Below are 12,033 nucleotides of genomic sequence, written 5' to 3'. Positions count from 1 at the left end.
TTGCTTCCAGAGGAAGTTTGGAACTCGCTAGTGAGTGTTGCTACCGAGGACAGACGTGCTATGCGCTTCAGCACTCGAAACAGTCCCGTTCAGTGAGCTTGTGTGACCTACCACTTCATGGCTGAGCAGTTCCCGCTCAGCCCAGTCAAAACTGTTCGCTGCTCTGGCCCCCCAATGGTGGAACAAACTCCCTCACGACGCCAGGACAGCGGAGTCAATCACCACCTTCCGGAGACACCTGAAACCCCACCTCTTTAAGGAATACCTAGGATAGGATAAAGTAATCCTTCTCACCCCCCCCCCCCCCCCCCTTAAAAGACCTAGATGCACTATTGTAAAGTGGCTGTTCCACTGGATGTCATAAGGTGAAAGCACCAATTTGTAAGGCGCTCTGGATAAGAGCGTCTGCTAAATGACTTAAATGTAAATGTAATGTTGCTCCTAGACGTTTCCACTTCACAATAACAGCACTTACAATTGACCAGAGCAGCTCTAGCAGACGAGAAATTTGACAAACACTTGTTGAAAAGGTGGCATCACATGACATGTTGAAAGTCACTGAGCTCTTCAGTAAGACCATTCTACTTCCCATGTTTGTCTATGGAGATTGGATGGCTGTGTACTCGATTTTATACACCTGTCAGCAACGGGTTTGGCTGAAATAGTCGAATCCACTAATTTGAAGGGGTATCCACATACTTTTGTATATATTGTAATGAAACAGCAGGGTGCAGGTGTAACAGTATAACTTTAGACCGTCCCCTCGCCCATACCCGGGCGCAAACCAGGGACCCTCTGCACACAACAACAACAGTCACACACGAAGCATCGTTACCCATCGCTCCACAAAAACCGCGGTCCTTGCAGAGCAAGGGGAACCACCACCTCAAGGTCTCAGAGCAAGTGACGTCACCGATTGAAACGCTATTTAGCTCGCACCACCCACCGCTAACTAGCTAGCCGTTTCACATCCGTTACACAGGTCTCGAACCCTCGATCTTCTAGCCCGAGGTACGGCGCGCTATCGACTGTGCCGCAAAAGGATGCTCGTGCGGCAGAGTCGATTTCCGCGATTATAAACCCAGGGTCGTTACAATATAGTATTATAATTATTATTATTAAATTATAATATAATATACTGACCGATTTTGGCAGGCAGCTGCTATTTGAAACAATTCCAGCGAGGGCTAGCTTGTGTATGTGTGTGTGTTTGGTGAAGCTATACTTAGTCATGGCAACACAATTTGTTTACCACGGCATACATAGTTCAGCGCATTGCTCAAATAGGCCGACTATAAGTATTTGTTCAAGTCAAATATGCCGCAGAGCACAAAAAAACTCAATAATATTCAAGACAAATGTGCTGCAGACCGACAAGTATTCCTCCACGCACCAGCGTCTTTGTGAATGGCTGGTATATGCTATGGATCATGTTATTGAGACCACACTAATGTCGAGGGTTCGAGACCTGCTCCCTGCCTGTTTCATTACAAAACTAAACTCTTCCCCTACTGAAATTTAAAAGCATGACCCTCCCATTTCCTCCTGGTAACCATTCAGAAAAAGGTAGCTATAGGTTGTTGTAACATTTAAACTTAAAACATGTTTTTGCACTTGATGGACCGCCGGTGGGTTGAATGCAGCATTGCTGTATGGTGCACTCAAAATGTCTTGTAGTTGAGTAGCCAGCCTAGGCTACTTCTCAAATGTCTTGTAGTTGAGTAGCCAACCTAGGCTACTTCTCAAATGTCTTGTAGTTGAGTAGCCAACCTAGGCTACTTCTCAAATGTCGTGTAGTTGAGTAGCCAGCCGAGGCTACTTTTCAAATGTCTTGTAGTTGAGTAGCCAGCCGAGGCTACTTCTCAAATGTCTTGTAGTTGAGTAGCCAGCCGAGGCTACTTCTCAAATGTCTTGTAGTTGAGTAGCCAGCCTAGGCTACTTTTCAAATGTCTTGTAGTTGAGTAGCCAACCTAGGCTACTTCTCAAATGTCTTGTAGTTGAATAGCCAGCCTAGGCTACTTCTCAAATGTCTTGTAGTTGAGTAGCCAGCCGAGGCTACTTCTCAAATGTCTTGTAGTTGAGTAGCCAGCCTAGGCTACTTCTCAAATGTTGCTGTAATAGGCCTGCATGTTTCTCCTTTGCATGGCGCTTTGTTGCAAGTTTTTTTGTAAGTAGGATAAAGTAAAGCAGATGAATTGAAATTGAATTCACAGATGTGAGCGTAGATGACTCAACTGTTGACTCGCTTATGCGTCCTATTCGGCCTGCAGGACTTGTGTTTGACACATACGCTTGCCTTTTAGCCACGTTATGACTGACTTGTGATCATTGCCCTTGCTAGTTTGATTGTATCGACATTCCCAACATTAGTTACAGTAGTCAGCATCCGCTACAAGACCATGGTGCTTGCCTACGGAGCTGTGAGGGGAACGGCACCTCAGTACCTCCAGGCTCTGATCAGGCCCTACACCCAAACAAGGGCACTGCGTTCATCCACCTCTGGCCTGCTCGCCTCCCTACCACTGAGGAAGTACAGTTCCCGCGCAGCCCAGTCAAAACTGTTCGCTGCTCTGGCCCCCCAATGGTGGAACAAACTCCCTCACGACGCCAGGACAGCGGAGTCAATCACCACCTTCCGGAGACACCTGAAACCCCACCTCTTTCAGGAATACCTAGGATAGGATAAAGTAATCCTTCTCACCCCCCTTAAAAGATTTAGATGCACTATTGTAAAGTGGCTGTTCCACTGGATGTCTTAAGGTGAACGCACCAATTTGTAAGTCGCTCTGGATAAGAGCGTCTGCTAAATGACTTAAATGTAAAATGTCAGTTTTTGTTCAAAATATTGAGTTGTTGTAAGAAACTGCATCATAATATTGAGTTATTGTAAGAAACTGCATCCCGTGGAGGCAGAAAACAACGTACCAGGCAAGCTATGATTTACAACCTGATGGCAATATTTTTAGACTACCAAAATATGAATTATGCATTGAACCGCATCCATCTATTCTAGCAACAATGCCTTACTGTATGTCATGGAATTTTGAGTCAAATAGAACCTATTTTAAATAAAGTTGTTTTTGTAGCATAACTAGGAATGTCACATTTTTGACTGATATTATGACTGTCTGTTTGTTTCATATTTGCATATATGTCAATTCCACTTTAACCGTTTTAAATGTCAACTTCAGTAGGGTTAGGTCAGAGTTCGGACATCCCAAGGACCCAGATGAGATTTTTCCGTACACCCCCCACAACATGGAATCTTGGTTACTAGGTAACGGTAAACTGTACATGGAAGTGTCCAATCAGAGAATAGACCGGGGCCTGCTTGCAAACTTCTGTGTTGACAAATATTTTGATAATTTTCTATTTAGCTAGTTAACGTTATATTACCTACTTTGGGATGGAGTTTTGATATGGCTTCTTTACAAAATGCTGACCCGGCGTTGAGGGAATATATACTGCAGCATTCCTTGCCCCAAATATTTCAGGTGAGACTTTTACAATGTCACAAATTTTGCCATGCCAACTCTCGTGACCCTAACATAAAATAGCTAGCTACAGTAGCTAACGTTAGCGAGTTAAAGAGCCATATAGCAGTTGGTAGTTAACTTAATTAGCTAACGTTATGTAGCTACATTTGTCCCGTAATATGTACAAAACTCGTGTTGTGTTTCAACAGGCATTATTAACAGGTTTATGTGTGTCGTGTCCTGAAAGTCCATTACATTTTCTGGAAAGGAAGATTGTGTCTATTCAGGAAAACCGGGACACTGCTGAGATTGATTGGTGAGTAACCTGTTACAGTATCCTACTTCTGAATGGTCTATATAAAATGGTTGTGACCTATAAATAAAAACATCTCAAAACTTCCACTTTATGAAAAACGGTGTAGGGAGTAAGTCACTGCACATGTGCATTTTCTTATTTTCAAAAATGAAATATTTCCCGGCACAACCGGAACTGGTCACCCCTCAGAGCCTGGTTCCTCTCTAGGTTTCTTCCTAGGTTTCTGCCTTTCTAGGGAGTTTTTCTTAGCCACTGTGCTTCTACATCTGCATTGCTTGCTGTTTGGGATGACATCTGCTGATGTAAAAAGGGCTTTATAAATACAATTGATTGATGGATTGATAAAGGTTCAATTTGGGTACCCACTTGCTTTACTTATCAACACTCCCGAACACTGCAGTGCAAGGCCCACAGCACAATGAATGCAGTTTGGTCTGAGTATGATGACAGTGATAGTTTCATTGCCATGTTTGAAATGCAAGAGGGATTAGAATTTAGAATCATAGCTAAACTCAAAACTTTATGATACCAGGTTGATAAAAGCTGCAGTGAATTGCAGAAAATGTTAACAAAGCACTGTCTCTAGGCATACATGTGTTGATGATCCAGAACAAGTTGCCGTGACCTCACTGGCAGGAAGCATGGTGCATGACATCTTTGGGAAACGAGATGATACACTGGTAAATTTATAAATAAAAGCACTTTTCGTTGAACAAGTCATAAGTATTTAGACAAATTCACTTATACTGTATTAAAGTAGTCAGAAGTTTAGAATTTGGTCCCATATTCATTGCACTCAATGACCACATCAAGCTTGTGGCTTTACAAAGTTGTTGGATGCATTTGCAGTTTGTTTTGGTTGGTAAGGTTTAGTGGTTTCCTACATACATGCTGTACATGAATATTTTGAAAATGATTTCACCTTTACATCTTTCCTTCCCTCAACAGTTTCTCTCCCATTTGTTTGAGAAGGCCTACTCCTGTTACAGAATAAGTTTAACAAATATGTGCTTCAAGTAAGTAACCCCTGTTATCTAAAGCTCACCTATTGAATACAAAAATGGTGTCCCATTTTGAGAACCATGTTTAGTTGGGATACCGAGAGGATGGATGGGCGAGGGGGGTTGAGTCTTGGGGCACTCTGGTAGCCACCACTGTTGGAAGACAAAGCTTGTCCATCCTGTCTGGAGGAAGAACTGGAAGGGAAAGGCCTTTGTACTGTAGGGGCATAGCCAGTTTGAGACACTTTGAATGGCTGCTTGACATTAGGGATTTGTTCACTCTGGACATCAAAACTGTTATAGGCACCACCATCATTTCTAAAGCTTGAGCCAGAATTACAAAGACTTCCATAGCTCTTTGAAACAGATTCTCCTGCAGGGACTTGGTTAGAATGATACAAGGGAACAGAATTAGGGCCTTTACTGCCATAACCACTAGGAGAGGCTGGACCTTGGGTAGAGATTATAGGATCAGGGACTGTGTCCTTGCAATTGGGCTTTGGACAGGCTCATGAGGCTGTAGGCTGGCTCTCTCAAACTCTGGGTTGAACTGCAGCCATTTTGAGCAAGCCCTTTCTCAATAGGGACATGGATAGTTTGGGATATTTGCCTTGGCAGCTGAATACACTGTGTCCAAGGTTTTTTGGAAATATCTACCTGGCTTAAAAAAGGTGTTCCTCATAGACTTCACAAATTGTTTTAAATCATGAATGGTTGCGACACTGACATCCTTGACAATGTTACTAAGTGCTTGCCTATCATGTAAAGGATTGTAGGGAGTTTGGACATCATTACCAGTGCTAGCATGTTCAGGCTCTAGAACAAAGGTGCTGGAAGGAGCTGGGATGAACTCATTGGGCTCATGCCGTGCAGAGATTCCGATCTGGGCAGAGCCAGAATGGCTAGAAACATGATCCCCATAAACACTGGAGTGACTGGGGTAGTTGACCTGCTCCACAGTTTCTCTTGACTCATACTCGCTTGTGACAGTTCCACCCTTGGGCATTGGCCTTGGTTCAGTTGGAGTGGAGACAAGTTGTGTGAACTGCCCAGATTCCTGGGATTGGGTGGACAGGTTCTCTCTGCATAGAGACAAAGCTGGGGGATGGTTTCCTTCCATTGGACTGGTAGCTGGTGTCTGCAGAGCCAGAGTCTGGACCAGGCCCTGAGAAGCCTCTAGATTTCAAGAGGCCTGAGGCATCTAATTTTAAATTTAATTTATTTTACCTTTTTTTAACGAGGCAAGGCAGTCAAGAACAAAGGGGACAGGGGCTGGGATAAAGATAATAAATAAATACAAAAAATATAGGACAAAATACACATCACGACAAGGCAACATAGCAAGGCAGGAACACATGACAACATGTATGGTAGCAACACAACATGACAACAACATGATAGCAACACAACATGGCAGCAGCACAACATGGTGGCAGCACAAAACATGGTACAAACATTATTGGGCATAGACAACAGCACAAAGGGCAAGAAGGTAGAGACAACAATACATCACACAAAGCAGCCACAACTGTCAGTAAGAGTGTCCATGATTGAGTCTTTGAATGAAGAGATTGAAATAAAACTGTCCAGTTTGAGTGTTTGTTGCAGCTCGTTCCAGTCGCTAGCTGCAGCGAACTGAAAAGACGAGTGAACCAGGGGTGTGTGTGCTTTGGGGACCTTTAACAGATTGTGACTCGCAGAACGGGTGTTGTATGTGATGAGGGCTGCAGTAGATATCTCAGATAGGAGGGAGTGAGGCCTAAGAGCATCAGCCAGTGGGTCTTGCGACAGGTATACAGAGATGACCCGTTTACAGAGGAGTAAAGAGTGCAGTGATGTGTCCTATAAGGAGCATTGGCGGCAAATCTGATGGCCGAATGGTAAAGAACATCTAGCTGGTCGAGAGCACCCTTACCTGCCGATCTATAAATTACATCTCTGTAATCTAGCATGAGTAGGATGGTCATCTGAATTAGGGTTAGTTTGGCAGCTGGGGTGAAAGAAGAGCGATTACGATAGAGGAAACCCAAGTCTAGATTTAACTTTAGCTTGTAGCTTTGGTATGTGCTGAGAGAAGAACAGTGTACCTTCTAGCCATACCCCCAAGTACTTGTATGAGGTGACTACCTCAAGCTCTAAACCCTCAGAGATAGTAATCACACCTGTGGGGAGAGGGGCATTCTTCTTACCAAACCACATGACCTTTGTTTTGGAGGTGTTCAGAACAAGGTTAAGGGAAGAGAAAGCTTGTTGGACACTAAGAAAGCTTTGTTGTAGAGCGTTTTATGGGGAGGGGCCAGCTGAGTATAAGACTGTATTATCTGCATTTACATGGATGAGAGAGCTTCCTACTCCCTGAGCTATGTTGTTTATGTAAATTGAGAAGAGCGTGGGGCCTAGTATCGAGCCTTGGGGTACTCCCTTGGTGACAGGCAGTGGCTGAGAAAGCAGATGTTCTGACGTTATACACTGCACATAAAGTGCTCCGTAGACCTCCATAGATGTGTACTGAATGGATATCCACGCAGAAAAGGGATTCCTAAGGACATACACAGGGTGTAAGGTTGAGTCTAATATTATCAAGGTCGTTATGCTATTCAGGTCAATATGCAAGACATGCTTATCACCAAACGGGACAGAATTCTCAACTTTTTGGGCAGGAAAAAAGTTCGCGCTGATCAATATGGGTGTGACACATAGAGATGGACACAGCATTGTATCACGCTCTCCGTAGCTGATGTGAGTAAGACCTTTAAACAGGTCTTACTCACATCAACATTTACAAGGCCACAGGGCCAGACGGATTACCAGGACGTGTACTCCGAGCATGCGATGACCAACTGGCAAATGTCTTCACTGACATTTTCAACCTGTCTCTGACTGAGTCTGTAATACCAACATGTTTCAAGCAGACCACCATAGTCCCTGTGCCTAAGAACACTAAGGTAACCTGCCTAAATGACTACCGACCCGTAGCACTCACGTCTGTAGCCAACTAGCCATGAAGTGCTTTGAAAGGCTGGTCATGGCTCACAACAACACTATCCCCGAAACCATTGACCCACTCCAATTTGCATACCGCCCCAACAGATCCACAGATGATGCAATCTCTATTGCACTCAACACTGCCCTTTCCCACCTGGACAAAAGGAACACCTATGTTAGAATGTTATTCATTGACTACAGCTCAGCGTTCAACACCATAGCTCCCTCAAAGCTAAGGACCCTGGGTCTAAACACCTCCCTCTGCGACTGGATCCTGGACTTCCTGACGGGCCGCCCCCAGATGGTAAGGGTAGGTAACAACACATCCGCCTCGCTGATCCTCAACACAGGGGCCCCTCAGGGGTGCGTGCTCAGTCCCCTCTTGAACTCCCTGTTCACTCATGACTGCATGGCAGGCACGACTCCAACACCGTCTTCAAGTTTGCCGATGTCACAACAGTGGTAGTAGGCCTGATCACCAACAACGATGAGACAGCCTATATGGGAGGAGGTCAGAGACCTGGCCGTGTGGTGCCAGGATATTAACTTCACCCTCAACGTGATCAAGACAAAGGATATGATTGTGGACTACAGGAAAAGGAGGACCCAGCACGCCCCCATTCTCATCGACGGGGCTGCAGTGAAGTAGGTTGAGAGCTTCAAGTTCCTTGGTGTCTACATCACCAACAAACTATCATGGTCCAAACACACTAAGACAGTCGTGAAGAGGGCCTGACAAAGCCTATTCCCCCTCAGGAGACTGAAAAGATTTGGCATGGGTCCTCAGATCCTCAAAAGATTCTACAGCTGCACCATCGAGAGCATGGTTGCATCACTGCCTGGTATGGCATCTGCTCGGACTCCGACCGCAAGGCACTACAGAGGGTAGTGCGTACGGCCCAGTACATCACTGGGCCAAGCTTCCTGCCATCCAGGACCTCTAAACCAGGCGGTGTCAGAGGAAGGCCCTAAATATTGTCAAAGACTCCAGCCACCGTATTAATAGACTTTTCTCTCTGCTACTGCACGGCAAGCGGTACCAGAGCACCAAGTCTAGGTCCAAGAGGCTTCTAAACATCTTCTACCCCCAAGCCATAAGACTCCTGAACATCTAGTCAAATGGCTACCCAGACTATTTGAATTGCCCCCCCTTCCCCCCACGCTGCTGCCACTCTCTGTTATTGTCTTTGTATAGCCACTGATTACTCTACCGACATGTACATAATTACCCCAATTACCTCGACAACGGTGCCCCCGCACATTGACTCTGTGCCGGGGCGGCAGGGTAGCCTAGTGGTTAGACCGTTGGACTAATAACCGGAAGGTTGTGAGTTCAAACCCCCGAGCTGACAAACCCCCGAGCTGACAAATCTGTCGTTCTGCCCCTGAACAGGCAGTTAACCCACTGTTCCCAGGACATCATTGAAAATAAGAATGTGATCTTAACTGACTTGCCTGGTTAAATAAAGGTTAAAAAAAAAAACTGAAAAAAAAATATAGCCCTCCTATAGTTATTTACTGCTGCTCTTTAATTATTTGTTATTCTTATCTCTTACTTTTTTGGGGGTGATTTTCTTAAAACTGCATTTTGGTTAAGGGCTTGTAAGTAAGCATTTCACTGTTGCATTCGGCATGTGACAAATTAAATTTGATTTGATTTGTGTGAACAACACATCTGTCCACAATTTTTTCCGTGTGTTAAAAACAGGCACAAGTCTGATTATAAAGTCGTTTTTTTCAAAGTTTCAGAAAAGCCACGTGCGTCCACTTATATCAGTGCTTTTGTAAAAAACCTAACCACTACGAAGCTTCTATTTTATCAAATAAGCCTCAAGTAGCAAATTAGCAATTCCATTTTTTTATTGATCAAATTCGGCATTCTCTCATTGACCTCATTGACTAAATTAAACTGGGAACACATTTGGCATTTTCCTGAAGATCACTGATGTCATGATATGACCTCGTTTTTTGGGGGGAGTTCTCAGTTGTCTTGAAAGCACCAATAGAACACCACTCTTCCAATTGATTAGTCAGTTCCAAAGTAAATCATCAGCTTAGACATCAATATGAAGCTTAGATACTGTTTAAAAAATAGGCCTACAATGCAGTTGACAGTTAATAATTCTAATTTTATTAACACACACTTTTGTCTATGAAGAGTGGTGGCCAATAACTTAAGATGTGTGATGAACAAACTGTGTGGTGAACAAGCTGGGGGGTTAGCTGGGACACTGTACTCTGTATTTCCTTTCACGTCCTACTGTTGCAGGTAGTACAGGCCCTGGGAGGATGATATCAGTATCTAGTATCACTGACAGCTTTTGTCTAGGAAACATATGCTGCTTTCTGAATAGCTGATTATCTGGGGGGAATAGCTCATTGAGGAAGTGAAACCTTTTAAGGTGTTGCAGATATAAATATACTGTATAGAACAATCAAAGACTTCAATTCAACAAGATATAACTGAGGCACATATACCGTAGGTCTATTCTTACCCCTATTGAATGAAAACGTCCTTGGTTCATGTTCTGCCCTGCTGAATGAATGAAGGTGTACAGGATCAGTCCTACCTGCCAGCTCACTGAATTAATGATGGTTGTGTTTTGTGGGCGCCGGCAGGGCGTGGAAAGGGTTCATCTGGAATAAGCAGAAGGAGGCCAGGGAGTTGACGCTGAAGATGGAGACAGCTGAGAGGCACTACATACAGAGGGGCCTGAGGGTCGCACTCTGCAAGTGGGTGGAGTGGGTACAGGTCTGCAAGAGAAGGCAGAACGGTAGGCAACTACTATTGGCATGTGTTGCAGAGTCATTGATATAGCCTAAAGAGTTACTGTAGGGAAAGTACAGTTTAAGCATCTGGAATATTAATGGGTGCCATTTTGGCACCTTAAAATATATTTAAATGTTGGTTAAAATAGTTTACCAAACTATAGGCCTATCTATGACTCTAATGCATATTTATGCATTACTGTCAGAGCATTACTTGTCTGACCTCAGTTCATTCATGTGCTTCAGTACAGAAAAAAAAAAACTAAGTTATGCTTTAGTATCCATGTGAATCACCTGACTTTTGCAAAGCTTCAGAATACAGTATGAGAACATAGTTCTGAAAACAGCATGGCTTGTTTTTGGTCAGTTATGTTAAGTGGGTCAGCTGAAAGTCATTAGCTAATACTATATATCCAGACTAGTCTCTGCTGTTAGTTTAACTGATTTATGCTTTGACTAACTATGACTATTTATAGTACTCTGTATCATGACTGTTGTCTTTTAAAAAACTGTCAGGATGTTTTGCATTATGAATGACTGTATACAGATCATTTTTCCCTTGGGTGTCAGTGACTCAGTTATGCTTACTGTGTTAAAGTGTTGGCATAAAATACAATTGCAACATCCATGTTTCTACAGAAAAGTTTTTCCCACAAATATATCATTTTTCGACAGTATATTATTCACATTTTCATGCAGGACATGTATAATGCTTGTGTGTTTTCCTCTTAGATGCCATGAAGAAGATCCAGCGAGTGTGGAATGCTATCCACTGTAAGATTGTCATAGGTGCTTGGCGCTATGTGGTGCAGGACTCAAAACGGACAAAGGAGTACTTTGAGGTATGACTAGACAAGATTCATCTGATTAGTATTTACATTTACATTACATTTACATTTAAGTCATTTAGCAGACGCTCTTATCCAGAGCGACTTACAAATTGGTGCATTCACCTTATGACATCCAGTGGAACAGCCACTTTACAATAGTGCATCTAAATCTTTTAAGGGGGGGGGGGGGGTGAGAAGGATTACTTTATCCTATCCTAGGTATTCCTTAAAGAGGTGGGGTTTCAGGTGTCTCCGGAAGGTGGTGATTGACTTTACGGTATACCAAGTAATAATTAGATTTTTAAAATGTAACCTTTATTTTGACTTGGTGTCAGTGCTGAGACCAAGGTCTCTTTTCCAGAGCCCTGTTTAGCACAACAACAATACACATCAAAATACAATATACCCATTAAATTACACATTAATATTAACATTCAAATACACATTATTATGCTCAATACATGAAAAGCAAAACACAAGCATAAAAAACAACACCTTCTTCAGTAAAATGGTCTCCTAACAGCCTTAGAGGGTACAATTATTCCTATTTGTAGATCATTCCACACATAAGGTGCAAAATAACTAAAAGCAGATCTACCAGAGTTAGCTATCCCTGAGACCGGGTCTGGTATCTCTTGCATATATAAATTAACAAG

At 43.3% G+C, this 12,033-nt stretch overlaps 1 protein-coding gene across 1 annotated transcript in view; it reads left to right on the top strand.

Moving 5' to 3' along the window:
• The first annotated feature begins 3,320 nt into the window (after nt 1–3,320).
• Nucleotides 3,321–12,033, top strand: part of fbxl13 (F-box and leucine-rich repeat protein 13) — a 29,030-nt gene continuing 20,317 nt past the window's right edge. The window contains exons 1-6 of the mRNA XM_029668926.2: nt 3,321–3,494; nt 3,686–3,792; nt 4,379–4,472; nt 4,741–4,808; nt 10,398–10,552; nt 11,280–11,389. Of these exons, the coding sequence (XP_029524786.2) occupies nt 3,420–3,494; nt 3,686–3,792; nt 4,379–4,472; nt 4,741–4,808; nt 10,398–10,552; nt 11,280–11,389 (609 nt within the window). The 5' untranslated portion in view covers nt 3,321–3,419. The remainder of the gene's footprint in view (nt 3,495–3,685; nt 3,793–4,378; nt 4,473–4,740; nt 4,809–10,397; nt 10,553–11,279; nt 11,390–12,033) is intronic.

Source organism: Oncorhynchus nerka, linkage group LG9a, assembly GCF_034236695.1.
Source record: "Oncorhynchus nerka isolate Pitt River linkage group LG9a, Oner_Uvic_2.0, whole genome shotgun sequence".
Lineage (NCBI taxonomy): Eukaryota > Metazoa > Chordata > Actinopteri > Salmoniformes > Salmonidae > Oncorhynchus > Oncorhynchus nerka.
This window is presented reverse-complemented; position numbering and strand designations above follow the sequence as displayed.